The sequence below is a fragment of the Mercenaria mercenaria genome, chromosome 13, assembly GCF_021730395.1.
Source record: "Mercenaria mercenaria strain notata chromosome 13, MADL_Memer_1, whole genome shotgun sequence".
Lineage (NCBI taxonomy): Eukaryota > Metazoa > Mollusca > Bivalvia > Venerida > Veneridae > Mercenaria > Mercenaria mercenaria.
In genome coordinates, this window is record NC_069373.1 from 21,651,135 (window position 1) to 21,674,537 (window position 23,403).

The 23,403-nt window shown below is 36.9% G+C and overlaps 1 protein-coding gene across 4 annotated transcripts in view; it reads right to left on the reverse strand.

The window, feature by feature from the left end:
- The window catches only part of LOC123529430 (dentin sialophosphoprotein-like), a 36,902-nt gene extending 21,732 nt beyond the window's left edge, over nt 1–15,170 (reverse strand). For all 4 annotated transcript variants that reach the window (XR_006682138.2, XM_045309758.2, XM_045309756.2 and 1 more), the window contains exons 1-2: nt 15,005–15,170; nt 1,266–3,092 (exon numbers count right to left, since the gene is read on the reverse strand). Coding sequence is in view for 3 of the 4 variants with exons in the window: in XM_045309758.2 (XP_045165693.2) it covers nt 1,266–3,092; nt 15,005–15,163 (1,986 nt within the window). In the remaining variant the exon portion in view is untranslated. The remainder of the gene's footprint in view (nt 1–1,265; nt 3,093–15,004) is intronic.
- Between the last annotated feature and the right edge of the window lie 8,233 nt (nt 15,171–23,403).

The window sequence follows — 23,403 nt, forward strand, 5'->3', positions numbered from 1 at the left end:
AAGAAGGCCCTGTATCATTCAAGGGTTTCAATCTTGCCTACATTTTATATCAACATTCTGACAATATTTACTGAATATGAGGTAAATAACTCGTCATTTTTTTTTCAAAAAATCAGATGAGCTAACAAGAGCTGTCAGTTGACAGCGCGCTCGACTATTCTGAGTGCTTGATAGTATAATATAAGCTATGAGTAAAACTATAACATTACAATAAGCATATTCTAAGTCGAAAAGGGGCCATAATTCAGTCAAAATGCTTGATAGAGTTGTCTCCTCCTTTCTATAGACAGGGGTCATGATGGCAAACAAGTATGCAAAATATCAAAGCAATATCTCAATGGACTTTGAAAATATTTGGGGTGGTACGCAAACTTTAACATTTATTCCAAGTCGAAAAGGGGCCATAATTTAGTCAAAATGTTTGATAGAGTTGCCTCCTCCTTTTTACAGACTGGGGTCATGATGGTAAACAAGTAGGCAAAATATCAAAGCAATATCTCAATGGACTTCAAAAATATTTGGGGTGGTATGCAAACTTTAACATTCGCTCACGCCGACGCGAGGGCGAGTAGGATAGCTCCCCTATTCTTCAAATAGTCAAGCTAAAAATGTGCTCTCTAGTTTGTAACAAGATTTTTCCACAAAATTACCTGATGACCCTGTTTTTGACCCAAGCTGAGACAACAATCCTACTGACCTAGCTTTTGACCTCATACAACTCAGAAAAATGTGCCTTCTAGTGTATTACCAATGCTCTTTCTATGATCTGACCAAGTGACCTAGACTTTTAACTAGATAACATAGTTTCAAACCTGACCTAGATTTTATAGTCAAGCATTCTTACAATGTTTCATAAGATCAGGTTGAAAATGTGGTCTCTAGAGTTTTCAGAAAGTTTTTCTATTATTTGACCTTGTGATCTAGTTTCAGATTTCAAATGACCCGGTTTCGAACTTGTCAATATTTTACTGAGGGAAACAATTTGACACAGTTTCATTAAGACTTAGAGTAAAACAGTGACCTCTAAACTAAAGTATCAACTGTAAAATGGTTGACAATAAATGATTGACACTGGTATCACAATAGCTCACCTTGAGCACTTTGTGTTCAGATGAGCTAAAATACCATGAAGATTCAAACCTTTAAAACTGAGTAAAAATATTACAAGACAAGATTGAGGTTACAAATGTACCAAAACACTGACAAACATCATTTAACATTTGATATTTTATGGAAAATATCAGAACATTTATATTTCAACTGACCCGAACAGAAGAATATTCTTCACTGTAATATGAAGTCTGAGCCTGCAAATCTGGTTGATCAAACTGGAATGATCCTGGAGTAGCAGACGAACCCTGACTTGGACATGTTACTGTATCTGAGCCTTGATAAATATCAGCAAATCTGTTACCAGGTAGGTTACTGACATGGTGTAAATCTTGGACTGGTGGTAAAGATGGAATGGATCCATGCACCATGCTTGAGGAGACATAAATTGATTGGTTAGAAGCAAGAGTTGGAAATATTTGTGATAAAGATGATTCTTCAGTAGTGCTGGCTGCACTGTCAACAGATTTCTGTACATCACCAACAGGCATTAGTCCTAACACTGCTACTGCAGATGTAGAAGTAGAATCACTATCTGACACCGACGGAACTGAAGAATTTCTATCCCCTGCATGTTCTGATGATGATTCATCTTTAGGCATAGACATACTGTCCAAATGTTCCATAGCTGGACATATTATTCTAGTATGAACTTTTTCACCTGATCTGTCCATCAAACCTTTTCCTTTTGTTTTCTCTTCAACACTACCAGTTAAGTCTTCCATTACATTAGTAAGGGACTGTTTTCTTCTCGTACCTTCACTTACTGCCTGCTTTTTACTGCTTGTGGTGTTTAGCTGGCTTTTACCTGTATTACTTCTGTTACCTGTTTCATTCAGACTTTCACATTTACTAGGACTTGTTAAAGCATTAATAGCCGAGCCCTTCACTTCACAATCATCTTCATCGTCACTTATAATTGTTACATCTGCATCCTTTTGAATTGTATTAGTCTTTACATTACTTTCTTCTTTATATTTTTCTGATTTATCTGTTTCATCTGTAGTAAAATCTAACATCTCTTCATACTCATCACCATCATTATCATCATCTATTTCATCACAGTCCATGTCAAAGTAATCTGGCTCTTTTTCTTCTGCTATCTCTTCATTTTTATCACGGGCAACAACAGCAAACTCTGTTATGCTTGCAATATCAAGTCCACCAGGAATATCATTTGAATCCTCATCATCAATGCTAATAACTTCAACATCTGCTATACTTTTCTTTTCATTTTGACCTTTCCCTTCATTTTGCTTAGACTGACTGTCTTTGAGAGAAGCAGCAGGCACAGATTTTACCTTTTCTTGGACAGACAGGTCTTGTGTATCTGTTTTGTTTTCATCACGAGTCACATTAAACTTATTCACATTTTTATCTATATTAACTTGTTCATTTGTTTCTTTAGTTGCTACATTTGTCCTATTGTGCAATTTAATATTCTTGTCAAGTTTTGGTTCTGAAGAGGAGTAATTTTGAACATTAGTGATTTCACAAACGCCTTTACTTTCTTTAGTGTCTACCTCAGTGTTATTCTGGCTATCTGGCCCATTTGTAACAATAGTTTGTGACTGATCACCTGATGCTGTATCCGAGTGACTTCTTAACTGATTAATTTGCTGTTTATCAATGTCATCTGTTTTACTTTCTGATTCACCTACAATCCAAACCTCTTTCTTCTCATCATTCTCTGCGTCAACATTTCTAGCTGCTTCTTTCTCTGGTTGCTTCTTTTTAATTTCTCTATCATCCTTTGGTTTGTCTGCATGTAAGTCACATTTGTTTTCATTGACAGCATTTTCAGTGGATTGACATGCTCTGTTTTCTTCAGAATCACTAACAGGCTTTTTTCTGGTTCTATCTTTGTCTTGCTTCTGTATTCTGTGTTCTTCACTACTAGATTCAACAGCTATATTGCTCAGAGTACTTGATTCTGTTGGTTGAGTTTGATTCAGACAATGCCAGACTGCAGCTAGTATCAACTGTAAAACAAGAAATGCTGTTGAGTCATATAAACGACGGTGTCTACTTGTAAAAGTGAGCACAAAACTTTATCGTGCTACCTCACCGGCATATCACACTGCAGACATGTAGCATGATACCCTACCCAATCACATTAAACTTACAGCCACTGAACAGTACCAGAACTATCCTCTAGTACTGAGCATAAAAGAAGAAAACTTTTACCATTTTATCATGTCTTTGGTATGATGCGACCAGGCAGCAAACTCCCAAACAAATTAGGCCCTCTAACACTAGGCTAACAAGACACGTAATACATGTATTTGGACCATGATCTGTGACTTGTCTGCAACATACTTTTTCATTATGCACTACAAATTTAATTACCATTAATACTTCAAAATTTACAGCTAAGGCACAAAGTCCAATACGTAAGACTGCATGAAAACATTTCTTGTGACCTTGATCTCTGAGGTACTGAAATCTGTAAATGCTTTTATCTGATTTTCTAACCTTATCCTTAGAGATATAGTCCTGACCCTTGTAAGTGACACACTTATTACCATAAAGTTAAAAACAGCAAAAAGTACTTTATGAAAGTGTATGGAAACTAACAGTGCCCATTTCTCTAACCAGGGATGAACACAGACCAGTGACTCTTGTGTAAATTTTACAGAATTTTACAGGTTCCCCTATCACTGGCAGGAGATGAAAATTATTAATATATTATTATTATATCAGATTTATATAGCGCCCTTTTCATGATAAACACGTTCAAAGGCGCTTTACATATAACAACTGAGCCACACAGGGCGTGAAATCATCCTCTACTAGTACAGACACAGAGCTATCTGACCAGAGGGACAGAGTGAGATAAAGCCCCCAGAACAGACAGAGAGAACTTTTCAGATACAGACGTGTCCGGCTAACTTAGCCTAGCTCTTTTCGAATACAGTCTGGTTCTTTAATGTGCCCCGTGTATAGCACCGATACATGCAAAGCCGTCTTTCCTGGGAAGAACCAGTACAGGCCTCTAGTTAGGTGGGAGACACTAAAGAGCATCTCAGAAATTTTCAGTGCCTGGACCAGGATTCGAACCCCGTACCTCTGGATTGACAGTCAAGCGTGTTACCACTAGACCACGAAGAGATTTGCTGATATTAGTCCATGGCAGATAGTAATATTATGGATGAAAAGATTTTTTTAGGGCTGAATCAATGGACACCAATAGCATGTGTGTTTGTGTAGGATTAAGTTAAATAAAATTGCCCTGAACACACTGTATATAAACAATGAGGAGAAATTTGGAATCTTGAGTGTATATCTGATAGTAAATAAGGGAATTTTCAAAGTGCCACCAGATACTTAGAAAACTTGTTCATGTTCGTAAGATATATCTGTGTAATGGTAATATGCAGAAAATTGCTGACCAATACTGATATAGCTTGTCAAAGCCCTATGTGTCTGTGTTTCTGACTGATGCAAATGTCAAATTTATTTCTCAGAAATGAATGATGATATGTAAAGTCTACTCAGAAACTGAAAGATACATTCAATGGATGTTGTTGGCATGCTGATATTTAGCACATACCTCTTCTGGTTGAAAAATGACAATGAGTGGAACAGTGTGTCATGAAATGCAGCACTGCAGAATTAAATACCTTTATTCAATTCATATAGTACACAGGTAATGGATTTACTTTTGTGTCCTAGACTGTCAATGGTTAGTCCAAATAATAGGACGTTTTGGGACCAAGTGATAACTTTCAGCCATTGCTGTCCCATCATGTCCAAAAATTATTCTGCATATTTCTGTTAGGAAATCCCAAATGAAATCCGTTGGGAACATTTTCTGGTACATGTACAATGTATTTGTAAAGATTTTATCTCTGATAATTAACTTATAGTGACATCAAAGCACAGAATTGCCTCACTAACATTTTTGAATGTATATTTTGTGTTTTGTTTCTGCAAATAAGTGTCATCGGCAGTCCAGCGATTTTTTTCCTTCTTTATAAAGTACCAGTAAAAGGACCTTTTCCCAAATCAAACAAGAGGACCATGATGGTCCTGAATCGCTCACCTGTCCCTATATGACCCAGTTTTGAACTGAGTATGACGTCGTTTTTTTCTATCATTTGACATAGTGACCTAGTTTTTGAGCTCATGTGACCCAGTTTTGAACTTGACCTAGATATCATCAAGATAAAAATTCTGACCAATTTTCATGAAGATCCATTGAAAAATATGGCCTCTAGAGAGGTCACAAGGTTTTTCTATTATTTGACCTAATGACCTAGTTTTTGAAGGCACATTACTCACTTTTGAACTTGACCTAGATATCATCAAGGTGTATATTCTCACCAATTTTCATGAAGATCTCATCAAAAATATGGCCACTAGAGAGGTCACAACGTTTTTCTATTTTTAGACCTACTGACCTAGTTTCTGATTGCACGTGACCCAGTTTCGAACTTGACCTAGATATCATCAAGGTAAACATTCTCACCAATTTTCATACAGATTCCATGAAAAATATGGCCTCTAGAGAGGTCAAAAGGTTTTTCTATTTTTAGACCTTTTTTTTGACCGCAGTTGACCCAGTTTCAAACTTGACCTAGATATTATCAAGATGAATATTCAGACCAACTTTCATACAGATCCCATGAAAAATATGGCCTCTAGAGAGGTCACAAGGTTTTTCTATTTTTATACCTACTGACCTAGTTTTGGACCGCACATGATCCAGTTTCGAACTTGAACTAGATATCATCAAGGTAAACATTCTGACCAATTTTCATGAAGATCCACTGAGAAATATGGCCTCTAGAGAGGTCACAAGTTTTTTCTATTTTTAGACCTACTGACCTAGTTTTTGACCATACATGACCCAGTTTCGAACTTGACCTAGATATCATCAAGGTGAACATTCTGACCAACTTTGATAAAGATCCCATGAAAAATGTGACCTCTAGAGCAGTCACAAGCAAAAGTTTACGCACGAACAGACAAACGCACGCACCCACCGACAACGGACGCCGTGCGATCACAAAAGCTCACTTTGTCACTTTGTGACATGTGAGCTAAAAATGACAATTTTCCCAATTTCCATGCAAAAATTTTCTAAAAGGCCAAAGAAAACTGGTCAAATTGTCTAGTGGTTTGGTATTTTATTGACTTGTACATGTAAAAGAAATTTTAACTTTGCAGATATTAAGTGAAATTATTCTCGTTTCGAAATTATCAGACTGTACGGTAATTTACTGATCTTGTTGGCGGGAATTTAGAACGGGGTTTTAGTGGTAATTCGGGGGTATTTAAGCGTTACACAGGTGTAGTCGTCACTTGAGGCTAGAATTTTGACAGCAGTACACATCAGGACCCATCCACCCTCCCTTATTTAAAGCTGAACTAAACTATTTAATGGACCATGGATATATCAGAGTTATAGCTTTATCGCTTTATAAAATAAGAATTATTTTGATCCGACTTTAGAATAATTAATTACACTATTCATTTGGATTCAAAAACATGAATAATATACATTTAGAATCATAATTTTAAATAATAGTTTCGGAAAGCTGAGTATTTTAGTTTTGAATAACACGTTTGTACGATTATTGAAAGTATGTGTTAGTTTTGTTTCAGAATATCTTAAAGAATCAAGCTTACAATCCATGCCAAAGCCTGATAGGTACAACAAGAGGAAATCCACACTATAGAAATGTTGTATTTACTCTGCGAAAAATGTTAAGATATTTGCTGTCAAAATACATAGTCTAAACCTATACTGAATCTGTTTTTTGTTCTGATAATTGAGATTAGAGAATAATTGATTTACTCACAGCTTTAGTGTGAGTAATTATTGCTTACTGGCAATTTTATAATAAGTACAGGCCTATGTCGCGATTCTTCCCAATTCAGTAGGTACCAGACCTTTTTCCAGTGACAAAAAAAAATTGCTGCAGTCCACCATGTATTGAAACCAGTGTCAGGGTAGATTTCTCCATGCACCTGTTTACGTATATTTCCGAAGATTTACATGTATTATATAAAGTCTCTTTTTTAATGACGACTTATATTCAACCAATTTAAAGTTTCTACATAACTATTAATGTTCAATTTATTGGAGCAAGTAGGCCTAAGTTTGACCAGTATTTTAAGACTTTTTTTTATTTCTTAATGTCTTCTGGTCCTCGTTTTCCTAACAGTAAAATTCAGATACAGGTAAGGCTTAGAGGGATGACAACTATAAAACATGAGGACCATGATGGTCCTGAATCACTCACCTGTCCCCACATGACCCAGTTTTAAACTGAGTATGACATCGTTTGTTCTATTATTTGACACTGTGACCTAGTTTTTCAGCTCATGTGACCCAGTGTTGAACCTGACATAGATATCATCAAGATAAAACTTCTAACCAATTTTCATGAAGATCCATTGAAAAATACGGCCTCTAAGAGAGGTCACAAGGTTTTTTATTATTTGACATTACCTAGTTATTGACGGCACATGACCCAGTTTCAAACTTGACCTAGATATCATCAAGATGAACATTCAGACCAACTTTCATACAGATCCAATGAAAAATATGGCCTCTAGAGAGGTCACAACGTTATTTTATTATTTGACCTACTGACCTAGTTATTGACAACACGTGACCAAGTTTCGAACTTGACCTAGATATCATCAAGGTGAACATTCTGACTTACGTGTTCAGACTTACTTTCATGAAGATCCATTGAAAAGTATGGCCTCTAGAGAGGTCACGTTTTTCTATTTTTAGACCTACTGACCTAGTTTTTGACCGCAGTTGACCCAGTTTCAAACCTGATCTAGATATCATCAAGATGAACATTCAGACCAACTTTCATACAGATCCCATGAAAAATATGGCCTTTAGAGAGGTCACAAGGTTTTTTTGTTATTTGACCTACTGACCCAGTTATTGATGGCATGTGACCCAGTTTCGAACTTGACCTAGAGTTCATCAAGATGAACATTCTGACTAATTTTCATGAAGATCCATTCACAAGTATGCACTCTAGAGAGGTCACAAGGTTTTTCTATTTTTAGACCTACTGACCTAGTTTTTGTCCGCAGTTGACCCAGTTTCGAACTTGACCTAGATACTATCAAGATGAACATTCAGACCAATTTTCATACAGATCCCATGGAAAATATGGCCTCTAGAGAGGTCACAAGGTTTTTTTATTATTTGACCTATTGACCTAGTTATTGACAACACGTGACCAAGTTTCGAACTTGACCTAGATATTATCAAGGTGAACATTCTGACTTACATGTTCAGACTTACTTTCATGAAGATCCATTGAAAAGTATGGCCTCTAGAGAGGTCACAAGGTTTTTCTATTTTTAGACCTACTGACCTAGTTTTTGACCGCAGTTAACCCAGTTTCAAACTTGATCGAGATATCATCAAGATGAACGTTCAGACCAAATTTCATACAGATCCCATGAAAAATATGGCCTTTAGAGAGGTCACAAGGTTTTTTGTTATTTGACCTACTGACCTAGTTATTGATGGCATGTGACCCAGTTTCGAACTTGACCTAGATATCATCAAGATGAACATTCTGACCAATTTTCATGAAGATCCATTAAAAAGTATGGCCTCTAGAGAGGTCACAAGGTTTTCCTATTTTTAGATCTACTGACCTAGTTTTTGACCGCAGTTAACCCAGTTTCGAACTTGACCTAGATATCATCAAGATGAACATTCAGACCAACTTTCATACAGATCCTATGAAAAATATGGCCTCTAGAGTGGTCACAAGGTTTTTTTATTATTTGACCTACTGACCTAGTTATTGACAACACGTGACCAAGTTTCGAACTTGACCTAGATATCATCAAGGTGAACATTCTGACTTACGTGTTCAGACTTACTTTCATGAAGATCCATTGAAAAGTATGGCTTCTGGAGAGGTCACAAGGTTTTTCTATTTTTAGACCTACTGACCTAGTTTTTGACCGCAGTTGACCCAGTTTCAAACTTGATCGAGATATCATCAAGATGAACATTCAGACCAAATTTCATACAGATCCCATGAAAAATATGGCCTTTAGAGAGGTCACAAGGTTTTTTGTTATTTGACCTACTGACCTAGTTATTGATGGCATGTGACCCAGTTTCGAACTTGACCTAGATATCATCAAGATGAACATTCTGACCAATTTTCATGAAGATCCATTAAAAAGTATTGCCTCTAGAGGGGTCACAAGGTTTTCCTATTTTTAGATCTACTGACCTAGTTTTAGACCGCAGTTAACCAAGTTTCGAACTTGACCTTGATATCATCAAGATGAACATTCAGACCAATTTTCATACAGATCCTATGAAAAATATGGCCTCTAGAGAGGTCATAAGGTTTTTTTATTATTTGACCTACTGACCTAGTTATTGACAACACGTGACCAAGTTTCGAACTTGACCTAGATATCATCAAGGTGAACATTCTGATTTACGTGTTCAGACTTACTTTCATGAAGAACCATTGAAAAGTATGGCCTCTAGAGAGGTCACAAGGTTTTTCTATTTTTAGACCTACTGACCTAGTTTTTGACCGCAGTTGAACCAGTTTCAAACCTGATCTAGACATCATCAAGATGAACATTCAGACCGAATTTCATACAGATTCCATGAAAAATATGGCCTTTAGAGAGGTCACAAGGTTTTTTTGTTATTTGACCTACTGACCTAGTTTTTGACCGCAGTTAACCAAGTTTCAATCTTGACCTAGATATCATCAAGATGAACATTCAGACCAACTTTCATACAGATCCAATGAAAAATATGGCCTCTAGAGAGGTCACAAGGTTTTTTTATTATTTGACCTACTGACCTAGTTATTGACAACACGTGACCAAGTTTCGAACTTGACCTAGATATCATCAAGGTGAACATTCTGATTTACGTGTTCAGACTTTCTTTCATGAAGATCCATTGAAAAGTATGGCCTCTAGAGAGGTCACAAGGTTTTTCTATTTTTAGACCTACTGACCTAGTTTTTGACCGCAGTTGACCCAGTTTCAATCTTGATCGAGATATCATCAAGATGAACATTCAGACCAACTTTCATACAGATCCAATGAAAAATATGGCCTCTAGAGAGGTCACAAGGTTTTTTTATTATTTGACCTACTGACCTAGTTTTTAAAGGCACATGATCCAGTTTCAAACTTGACCTAGATATCATCAAGATGAACATTCTGACCAACTTCCATGAAGATCCATTAAAAAGTATGGCCTCTATAGAGGTCACAAGGTTTTCTTATTTTTAGACCTACTGACCTAGTTATTGACGGCACATGACCCAGTTTCGAATTTGACCTAGATATCATCAAGATGAACATTCTAATTTTCATGAAGATCAATTCACAAGTATGGCCTCTAGAGAGGTCACAAGGTTTTTCTATTTTTAGACCTACTGACCTAGTTTTTGACCGCAGTTGACCCAGTTTCGAACTTGACCTAGATATCATCAGGATGAACATTCAGACAAACTTTCATACAGATCCCATGGAAAATATGGCCTTTAGAGAGGTCACAAGGTTTTTTTATTATTTGACCTACTGACCTAGTTATTGACAACACGTGACGAAGTTTCGAACTTGACCTAGATATCATCAAGGTGAACATTCTGACTAACATGTTCAGACTTACTTTCATGAAGATCCATTGAAAAGTATGGCCTCTAGAGAGGTCACAAGGTTTTTCTATTTTTATACCTACTGACCTAGTTTTTGACCGCAGTTGAACCAGTTTCAAACTTGATCGAGATATCATCAAGATGAACATTCAGACCAAATTTCATACAGATCCCATGAAAACTATGGCCTTTAGAGAGGTCACAAGGTTTTTTTGTTATTTGACCTACTGACCTAGTTATTGATGGCACGTGACCCAGTTTCCAACTTGACCTAGATATCATCAAGATGAACATTCTGACCAATTTTCATGAAGATCAATTCACAAGTATGGCCTCTAGAGAGGTCACAAGGTTTTTCTATTTTTAGACCTACTGACCTAGTTTTTGACCGCAGTTGACCGTTTCGAACTTGACCTAGATATCATCAAGATGAACATTCAGACCAACTTTCATACAGATCCCATGGAAAATATGGCCTCTAGAGAGGTCACAAGGTTTTTTTATTATTTGACCTACTGAACTAGTTTTTAAAGGCACGTGACCCAGTTTCAAACTTGACCTAGATATCATCAAGATGAACATTCTGACCAATTTTCATGAAGATCCATTAAAAAGTATGGCCTCTAGAGAGGTCACAAGGTTTTCCTATTTTTAGACCTACTGACCTAGTTTTTGAACGCAGTTGACCCAGTTTCGAACTTGACCTAGATATCATCAAGATGAACATTCTGACCAACTTTCATAAAGATCCCACGAAAAATGTGACCTCTAGAGTGGTCACAAGCAAAAGTTTTCGCACGCACGGTCACACAGACGACGGACGCTGCGCGATCACAAAAGCTCACCTTGTCACTATGTGACAGGTGAGTAGACTAGCTACTATACTGATAATAACTGTATTTCTATACTGTTTCATTTTTTGACGAATTCAATTTCATAGAGACAAAAGCCAGTCTATTTTAGAGATTTTCACACAGGACTGATGTTGAAATTATCATGATATTGGACATAGGATATAGACTGGCTCAGTTCACTACATTCAATCATAAAAAACTAAAAAGATATATCATAGTCTAGGAGCTAGTCTAACAGGTGAGCTAATAACAGATAATAGAATTAGTCATGCCGATAAGCCAAATAAGTAAGGCTAGTCAATGGTCACATACAGAATCATTATTGTCCAGAACAATATGTGTATGTGTAGATCGTTTCCGCTTTTGTTGTAGCATTGGCCACTAAGTGCATTCTGACTGATGCAAATGTCAACAATACTGTAGTGATAGTAAGTTTACAGGCCACATCCAACAGCCTTGCTGTTGGGTTAACCCTTTTACGACGTGGTTAGAGTCCGCCTACGGATCACAAGGTCCAGGGTTCAAGCCCCAATAGGGACCTTGGTATAAAAATTTTCTCTCCCAGGATTTACTCTAATAGTGCCCACATTTTTGACAGACTCATATGGTAAACATGGAGGGTCATTCTGGAGAGCCAGAGAGCTCTGAAAAGTAAACATGGAAAAGTGTAGTGATAGCAGGTTTATAGGCCACCTCCAACAGCCCTGCTGTTGGGTTAACCCTTTAACAACGCCGTTTGAGTGTCCGCCTTAATATAGCCTTACACATCAGTCAGGGGTGTAACTGTTATAAGTTATGTAACATATTTCAGTTACTTTTTCAAGCATTTTATAACCTGTATTAGTTATAAAATGTAGTTAACTCAGGTAAGTTATTCAAAAAGTCTTTTTGCTGTTCTCACAAAGTGACCTTTAAAGTGAAATTAAATAGTAGCAAACTGTGGTTAATCAAATTCTCTTTTAGTCTGATCATGACCTGATAAGCATAATGGGATGTTAAAGAGTTTTATAGCTTTAAAACTTTTGCGTAAAACTTTATCAGCCTTGCATAAAAAATTTTTACTGCATAGCTGGAAAGATAAAAGTTCAAGAATTCAGGAAATAATTGCATTAGTCTCATTCAAAATGAGGAATTGGCACAGGAAGGCTTTGTAATATTTCATGATAACTGAAACAAGTTATGAAATCATAAGCAATAACTCAAATGGGTTATATTAACTGCGATAACCTGAAACAGTTACACCCCTGACTGCTCATTTGGGGGCTTATCGGGATGACTTATTTTATGATCTGATATTTTATAGTTGTCATCCCTCTAAGCCTTACTCGTATCTGCATTTTACTGTTAGGAAAACGAGGACATTAAAATATCCAAAAAAGTCGTAATATACTGGTCAGACTTACTTGCTTTAAAAAATTAAACATTAATATTCATGTAGAAACTTCAAATGGGTTGAATTCAATTCATATTTTTAAATAAGAGACTTAAATCTTTATTTCGAAAATATGATGTGACAGGTGTTAAGTTAAAGGAAACAATTAACATAAGCTCTATAGAGCTTTTCTGCGACCCTATATTAAGAACAGTTAAAACCAATTATACCTCACCCCCAGCAATTTGCTGGTACCCATTTACAGCTAGGACAACTGAGGCAATCGTGATAAAGTGCCTTGCCCAAGGACACACCGCAATGGGAGTAGCCAGGATTCGAACCAGGGGCCTTCACCTCTGTAGGTGTGAGGTGATATCTACCCTGAAACCGGTTTCAATTATCAATAAACATCAGAGTGCCAATCACACTAAATTGCAGAAACAAAACACAAAATATACATTCATAAAATGTCAGCCAGGTAAGTTTATGCTTTATCGTCAACATAAATTCATTATCAGTCATGTAATCATTACAAATACTAAATTTGTACATGTACCAGAAAACGTTCCCAACAGATTTCATTGGGGATTTCCTAACAGAATAAGTTTGGGCCACAGGCACCAGTATCGGACCTGGGACAAAGAATATGGCCTTGTTTTCATCCCAAATGAGTTCAAAATGAAAAATATGTAATGAAATATGACCCCCCCCCCCCCCCCCTCCTACAAATGATACATATGTCTACTGAAGGCCAGAATCTCCAGAATCGAGCCTGCGAGCAATGGGTTCACTTCCCGAGCTGTTGTGAAATAAATTCTTTAGACAATTAAACACACTACCTATCATTTTTCCCTGTATACATTTAGCTACAAAATGAGACCGACCCCAAGTCTCTAGCCTTCCCCGTTCATGAAATATCAATCAGGAAACGAGTGATTTCCTGATGAAAGTCCCTGGTAGATAAAAATGCGGCACAACAAATCAGTACGTAAACATCTATAGACTAAAGTATGGTTGTCCGCCGAGTACGGCTCAAATTCAACAAAAAATACTAGTAAGTAGTATAAATAAATACATAAACTAGAGCCACTCACAATCGTCAGTTGCATCTTGAACACGCGATATTGGCGTTTCAAATGTTTCCATGGTCTTTCAACTGTATGCTACGCCATTGAACAGAATTCATTAGGTATTTTTAAACGCAATTTCTGACTGGCCAATAGCGGCACACCTCCGACAGAACCACAACGTTTCGTGCAAAATTACTCGAAATTACTCGGATATTATCGTATCGGTTTCAATGGCGGTGAATACAATTGAAAGACCGACGGAAAAATAAAAAAGTAAATACCACGTATAGTAGATGCTACTGACGGTGGTGAGTGGCCATGACTTACATATTTAGTAATACTTGTTATTAATGGCAAATGAATTTGACCCTAGCTAGGCTGACAAACATCTTTTAGTCCGTGATTTCGTACCGTTTCGTTGTGCCACATTTCTGTCTACCTGGAACTTGCAACAGAAAGTCGCTCGTTTTCTGATAGATATTTCATTAACGGGGAGGGCTAGAGACTTGGGATTGGTCTCATTTTGTAGCTAAATGTATACAGGGAAAAATGATAGGTAGTTTGTTTAATTGTCTAAAGAATTTATTTCACAACAGCTCGGGAAGTGAACCCATTGCTCGCAGGCTCGATTCTGGCCTTCAGTAGACATATGTATCATTTGTAGGGGGCTGGGGGGGGGTCATATTTCATTATATATTTTTCATTTTGAACTCATTTAGGATGAAAACAAGGCCATATTCTTTGTCCCAGGTCCGATACTGGTGCCTGTGGTTTGGACGTGAGCAGTCAATATATATCACGAGGTCCCAAAACGCCCGTTTATTTGGACTACCGCCTATGGATCACAAGGTCCGGGGTTCGGGCCCCAGTAGTATTTTCTCTCCCTGGGTTCATCCGAAAGTTTGCCTGACCGAAATTCACCACTGTTTGCAAACATGAATCATTGATATTGGTACTTACATCGCTAGTCAACAAGCTGCATTCTGAGGCAATTTTCTCGGCAAAGTTAAAAATTTCTTTTGATGATCTGATAAGCTTCTGGTTGGATATTAGGCAGCTTCTGAGCTCCATTTCGTGCTTTTCTGTACTGTGTATTTTTTTTCTACTCGATCGATTCATGTCAGAAACAAAATTGTATGTGCCGAAATTTAATCGAATAAACTGTACGCTACAGGGTTATAGAACACCAATTTCCCCCCCCCCCCACAGACTTTTATGATGAAATAATGCATGGAGGGGGCACTTAAGGTTCTCATCCACGTTCAAAGCTGGAAAGTCGCCATATGACCTAAATTGTGTCAATGTTACATTAAGGGTGCACTTTTACTTCCTTACTATTGCGCTAGCTTTTATAGCGACATGGTAATGTCAGCCTTAGGTGTGAGAGGTCCCAGGTTCCCGGTCAGGCCTGATGTATTTTCAGCCTATTACATTATATTCTCAAGAATTATCTATGATCCACCGACATAAATATATATATATATATATATACATATATCAATCCTTAATTTACCTGGTATTTGGGAACATAATTCTATTCATTCCGTAAAGTACCATTATATATACCTGGTTTGTTGGAACATTCTTTTGTTGGGATCTTGGAATGATCATATATCATCAACAAAAGAATGTTCCAACACACCAGGTTATTCAGGGTTTATATATATAATATTCATATATACATATATGGAAAACATATGAATAGTGATACTCCATTTAAGACATATCCGACAGTTTTCTATATGTATATAGGCAAAAAATTTTCTACAGGCAGAATTGCTTTAAATTTTGTGTATTGACTGAGAATCAAGTTTAAAACGGAAATATATAAGCTCATAGGTACCCCGTGCTAGATTCTGAATTATCTGCCCTTTATTTATATTAGATAGATACTACAAATATAATAATATATATTATTCAAACACTTCTCATGAACAGCTTGATTGATTTTCATCAAACTTTGTAGCATTTTAAGGTCCACTCCCAATTTTGTTTAAATGGGGGCATTTAGCCCTACTTTGGAGGCACAAGGGCTAAACATAAAATTACCTTTACCTTTAAACAGCTTCTTCTCATGAACCGCTTGACGGATCTTAATCAAATTTGGTCTGTAGCATCATTAGATGGTCCTCTCCAAAATTTGTTTGAAGAGAGGCATGAAGCCCCTTTCAGGGGCCACTAGAGCTAAAAATAGCAATACCTTTAAACATCACTACAGCTAAAAATAGAAATACCTTTAAACAGCTTCTTCTCATACTGCTTAGTGGATCTTAAGGACACGTCATGGCTGAGATAGTTTAGCATTATTGCAATACACAATCGGTATTAAAATTGTGTTTCCAATACATGTGCTCATTAGATAAATCCTCAATATCTATGTGAAAATAAGGGATGTGTTTTGTATGATTGCAACACTGTGAGTTGCTCTAATTAGTGACAAATGACTGAAACAATAGGAATTCGTACATGACTTGGATAGACAAAACGACAGTGAGGTAACAATATATTCTTTTATTGTTTTAATTTATGAGTTTTAAGCTACAATATAGAGTACCATTTTTATGAAAATCAAACTGGAAGTGAGAAATAACAGAAAAAATTTAATAAGGTCAGGAGTCACCATATACCCGTCAAAATTTGTCATTAGTTTTCACGAGCTGTCAAATTTTTTTTATCTCTCTATTCTGCAAATCCTTTGTTTTTGAACATATCTTGGTCGGATATTGTAGTGTGTAACTTACTTCACATTCCACATTAATATCTGTGCTTGAAATTGCTTTGTTGAGCTCACCAGTCACGTATGAATTTCTATTGTTTTAGTTTATTGTCTGTTATAAAGGTACCAAATCTCAATATTAAGATTTAAGAATTGTTCCTTTCTGGTAGACAAAGGAAACTATTTGGTTGAATCATAACATAACAGTTTTTGGAAAGAACTGAATATTCTTTGGTTTTTTGTTATTCACCGGAAATTCAAAACGTGACATCACCTTAATCAAAATTTTTCAGTAGCATCATTATAAGGTCTTATGCAAAATTTATTTAACTGGGGGCACTTGGTTCTTTTCGTGTGTGTGTGTGCGTGCGTGCGTGTGTGTGTTCGGGTTTAACATTTTTTTCAACAATTTTTCTGTCATATAAATGACGGTGTCTACTTGTAGCAGTGAGCATAATACCCAACTTTATAGTGCTGCCTCACTGGAATATCATGCCGTAGATACGTGACATGATACCCCACCCAGTCAAATTATACTGACAATGGGCTGACCAGTCCTAGCACTACCCTCTTAATGCGGAGCGCCAAGCGAGGAAGCTACTACAGTACCATTTTTGACGTCTTTGGTATGACACGGCCGGGGATCAAAGCCACGACCTCCCACACTAGAAGCGGCCTCTTGCCTTTGCTACTTGAAGTTTGACTACTACCTAGCCATAAAACTGGTTTTTATTCAGGTACATAGAAATTCAATAGTCAGTAAAGGATACCAAACTAGAGATGCTTTTGAGAAAAGCGCATGTCTCCCACAACTGCCCCTATGAAAAATGTCTAGTGTCTCTAGATGGCTTAGATAAGTGGATCCAATTAAATGGTCTGGACGAGTGGATCCAATCAGTAATTCAAGGGCCATAAATAAAAAAAGCCTGGGTGGATTTGGCTAGTTATCGAACTTGGCTAAGGTCTATGGCCAAACACATTTTGTTCAAGTTTGGTGAAGATTGGATGAGAAATGTTGAACTTAGAGGCGGACAAGAGTAAAAAGGCGATTTTTCGTAATTCAAGGGCCTTAACTCCAAAGCTGAACATTTGGCCAGTTATCAACTTGGCGAGGTTCTCATGGTCAAACACATTTTGTTCAAGTTTGGTGAAAATCGGATGAGAAATGTTCGACTTAGAATGCGGACAAGATCGTTTTCAACAATCAACACACCAAATCCTGACTGATTTGTATAATCAATTGTCTCCAACACATCAGTTGGTGAGGAGATGAGAAATGTTGACGAGTGGGTACAAGAGTTGGCCTTTTAACTCAAGGGCCTATCGACGATTTTATTTGCTTTGCTAGTTCAGGTCAAAATTTTATCAATTTAAAATAATAGAATGGGACTTGATGGCCCTTACGCACTCACACTATCACAGCACTATAAACAAGTCTTCGTCACAAGTTGGGACATAACAAGAAGTCAATTCAAGATTGGCTAACTACTAGTTTAATTTCTTCTTTAAGTAAACTTATAAAAACAAGAGGCATTGATGGACTATATGTTGTAATCACCACTAGGCAAGTCTTCAAAGTCAAAGATCTAAGATCAATCAATGGATTTTGAAAAAATATTTAAATTTTCTTTTAAGTAATCTTTAAAAACAGATTTGAAAAACTTTTGTAAGAAGTCCACTAGGCAATGCTACATGTCAAATATCTAAGACTCCTTCTGGTTTATTTTTAGAATTTTTTAAAGATTTTTCTATGTACAAATCAAGTGACCCCATGGGCAGGAGTCAGTTTGACCCCGGGGACAGATTTGAACAAATTTGTAAGAGGTCTACTAGGCAATGCTACATGTCAAATATCTAGTCTAGGCCTTCTAGTTTATTTTTAGAATTATTTTGAAGATTTTCCTATGTAAAATCAAGTGACCCCTAGGGCGGGTCAATTTTGACCCGGGCAGGTTTGAACAAATTTGTAGAGGTCCACTAGGCAATGCTACATGTCAAATATCTAGTCTCTAGGCCTTCTGTTATTTTTAGAAATATTTTGAAGATTTTCCTATGTAAATCAAGTGACCCTGGGGCAGGGTCAATTTGACCCAGGGTCATGATTGAACAAATTTGTAGAGGTCCACTAGAATGCTACATGTGAAATATCTAAGCTCTAGGCCTTCTGGTTTATTTTTAGAAAACTTTTGAAGATTTTCCTATGTAAAGTCAAGTGACCCCTGGGGCGGGGGTCAATTTTGACCCCCGGGTCATAATTTGAACAACTTTAGTAGAGGTCCACTAGGCAATGCTACATGTCAAATATCTAAGCTCTAGGGCTTATGGTTTTTGAGAAGAAGATTTTTTAAATATTTTCCTATGTAAAATCAAGTGACCCCTGGGGCGGGGTCAATTTTGACCCCGGGGGCCATGACTTGAACAGATTTTGTAGAGGTCCACTAGGCAATGCTACATGTGAAATATCTAAGCTCTAGGCCTTCTGGTTTATTTTTAGAAATTTTTTGAAGATTTTCCTATGTAAAATCAAGTGACCCCTGGGGCGGGGTCAATTTTGATCCCGGGGTCATGATTTGAACAATTTTAGTAGAGGTCCACTAGGCAATGCTACATGTCAAATATCTAAGCTCTAAGGCTTCTGGTTTTTGAGAAGAAGATTTTCGAAGATTTTCTTATGTAAAATCAAGTGACCCCTGGGGCGGGGTCAATTTTGACCCTGGGGTCATGATTTGAACAAATTTGGTAGAGGTCCACTAGGCAATGCTTCACACCAAATATCTAAGCTCTAGGGCTTCTGGTTTTTGAGAAGAAGATTTTTAAAGTTTTTCCTTTCGGTTGCCATGGCAACCAGTGTTCTGCATGGAATTCAATTCTTTGAACAATTTTGAAAGGGGGCCATCCAAGGAACATCCCTGTGAAGTTTCATCAAAATTGGCCTGTTGGTTTAGGAGGAGATGTTGTTTAAAGGAAAGTGTGGACGGACGCCAGACGGTGAGCCATCACAATACCTCACCCTGAGCACTTTGTGCTCGGGTGAGCTAATAAGGCAGGTAATGTGAATGTGTCGGGGTTTTTTTGTGGGGGAGGGGAGCGGGCTAGGTGTTTGAGGTAGGGTAAGACATTGGGGAAATGATGTGATATGACAATGTCAAACATGAAGATTTTTAAATTTTCCACACAGATAATGGGTAAAGTAACCACATCCCCTGGTGGCAATGCTTTTTGATGAAATTATTTCTACCATCTTCATAGAGGGTCATCCAAGAAACATCTGTGTAAAGTTATTTTAAAAATATTTATATTTGCCCTCTTCTTTTCCATTGAAAATTGTGACATTCAGCAAAAGGAAAGGCGCAAAGTTAGGCCAATGCTGCTTTAAGTGATAATGGGTCACTTGTTTTGACAATGTCTGCGTAATAGTCAGGGAGAACGTTCCTTTGATGACGTCGCAGTTGTTCCATCCGGGGGAACAGAATGGCCGGGAAGCTGATTTTGATGTTAAATGCAACAAAATGTGTGCAATTTATAATATAATCTTGTAAACAAATGGAAAGGAAATATAATGAAAATAATGAAACTGTTTTTCGTTGTTCATGCAAAATGAATGACAGAATAGGATAGGCAAATTAAACATGAATCTCTGGTGCATTTCATGGATTTGCCAGTCCTATACTGTTGTTCATTTCACATAAACACCGAAAAAAATATTTCATTTCTTAATTGGATCTGTCAGAATATTTTTAAAGTTTCTAGGAACAAGACGGTCATTGACCCTAAAGCACGCATCTGTGTACAAGGCTTCAAGAGATAGGTTTCTTCTATGTTAGCCTAATTATTTTATATTTCACACAAAATTTTGAACCTAGGGCAATAATTTGAATAATTATGGTAGACATTACAAATCTGATATCACACACCAAATATCAAAGCTCTAGCTGTTATTACTGATTCAGAGAAAATTTTCAAAGTTTCTTATATAAAAGCCTATAGTAAGTACATGTCAGACACAGGGATGTGGCCATATTTGTTACCTTCGAGCAATAATTTGTACAAGTATTGTAGAGAGTCAAACCCTTATAACACATGCTAGAGAAAAGAATTTTTAAAGTACGTCTGAAAGCTGAAAACCTATTTTAAACCAAAAAGACCCATACGTTCAATAAACTGGAACCATTTGAACAACTCTGTAAAAGAGATCCAGAGATCATTTGTGTAGTTTTATCAAAATCCATTTAGTGGTTTTGGAGAAGATGTTGTTTAAAGTAATTGTTGGTGAAAAGTGACAATGCCCTCTGGCGGCCATGTTTTTTGGACAAATCAGAAAAATTTGAACAATATTTGTAGGTCACATAAGAACAATTTGTGTAAAATCATTTTAAAATCTGGCTAACAATTTTTGTACAAGAAGATTTTCTAAGTTTCTACTATATACATAAAGGGACGTGACCACGCTCCCTGGCAGCCACGTTTTTTGACAAATCGTAATAATTTGAACAATCCTGATAGAGGGTCACACAAGAACCATTGTGTAAAATCATAGCAGTTTTGCACAAGAAGATTTTAAAAGTTTCAACTATATGCATACTGGGAAAAGTGACCATGCCTCCTCTGGCGGCCATGTTTTTGACTAATCAAAATAATTTGAAAAATCTTGGTAGAGGGTCAAACAAGGACCATTAAAGTAAAATTATTTTACAAGAGATCACAGAGTGATCTTGGTGCCCACCAATGTGCCATTTTTGAGTGTTCCAAATTTCAAGACTTAGTGACTAGCTCAAGGTCAAATTTCATTTCCGTACACAACACTGTGCATGTGGTCCAAATTTGAAAGCTGTAGCTCGAGAAATGTGAAAGTAGGTCACTAGATCAATTTCAAAGACAAAGTGCTTTGTAAACAAAATTATGCATGTGCATCAAGTTTGAAGGCTGTAGTTTGAGAAATTTGAAAGTAGGTCACTAGGTCAATCTTAAGGTCAAAGTTTATTTCGGTACACAAAACTATGCAAGTGGTCTAAATTTGAAGCCTGTAGCTACAGAAATGTGAAAGTAGGTCACTAGGTCAATCTTAAGGTCAAAGTTCATTTCGGTATACGAAACTATGTAAGTGGTCCAAATTTGAAAGCTGTAGCTTGAGAAATGTGAAAGTAGGTCACTATGTCAAAATCAAGGTCAAATTTTATTTCAGAACACAGAACTATGCATGTGGTCCAAATTTGAAGCCTGTCCCTTCAGAAAGGTGAAAGTAGGTCACTAGGTCAATGTCAAAGTCAAAGTTTGTTTCGGTACACAAAACTATGCATGTGGTCCAAATCTGAAGGCTGTAGCTTCAGAAATGTGAAAGTAGGTCACTAGGTTAAAATCAAGGTCAAATTTCATTTCGGAACACGAAACTATGCATGTGGTCCATATTTGAAGCCTGTACCTTCAAAAATGTGAAAGTAGGTCACTAGGTCAATGTCAAGGTCAAAGTCTTTTTCAGTGCACAAAACTATGCATGTGGTCCAAATTTGAAAGCTGTAGCTACAGAAATGTGAAAGTAAGTCACTAGGTCAAAATCAAGGTCAACTCATGTCAAGGTTCATCTTGCCACTCAAAACCATAAATATGGTCCAAATTTGAATGTTGTAGGTTATTGACGAGAAGATTTTAAAAGCTTTTACCCTATATAAGTCTATATGAACAATGTGACCACCAGGGCGGGGCCATATTTGACCCTAGGGGGATAATTTGAACAAACTTAGTAGAGAACCACTAGATGATGCTACATTACAAATATCAAAGCCCTAGGCTTTGTGGTTCGGACAAGAAGATTTTCAAAGTTTTCCCCTATATAAGTCTATGTAAACCATGTGACCCCCGGGCGGGGCCATATTTGACCCTAGGAGGATAGTTTGAACAATCTTAGCAGAAGACCACTAGATGATGTCACATACAAAATATCAAAGCCCTAGGCCCTGTGGTTTTGGACAAGAGGTTTTTCAATGTTTTTCCCTATACAAGTGTATATAAACCATGTGACCCCCAGGGCGGGGCCATACTTGACCCCAGGGAAATAATCTGAACAATCTTGGTAGAGGACCACTAGATGATGCTTCATACCAAATATCAAAGCCCTAGGCCCTGTTGTTTTGAACAAGAAGATTTTTAAAGTTTTTCCCTATAAAAATCTATGTAAATTATAAAAATAAACAAAGGGCCATAACTCATTAAACAAGAGCACCGCCTTGCGGGTGCTGACGCTCATCTGATTTTTTTTTGTATAATAGAAATATTGTCCTACCCATGATTTTCTAAGTCTAAAAAGGGCTATCACTCTTGCAAAAAGCAGGATAGAGTTATGTTTCTTGATGTACAGTGTCCACTTATGATGGTGAAAAACTGTTGCAAGTTTTAAAGCAATAGCTTTGATAGTTTATGAGAAAAGCTGACTTAAACATAATATTCAACCAAGAAAATGATTTTTCTAAGTCCAAAAGGGGCAATAATTATTGCAAAAAGTAGGATGGAGTTATGTTGTTTGCTGTACAGGGTCAGCTTATGATGGTGAACAAGTGTTGAAAGTTTTAAAGCAATAGCTTTGATAGTTTAAGAGAAAAAGTTGACCTAAACATAAAACTTAACCAAGAAATCTGATATTTTCTAAGTC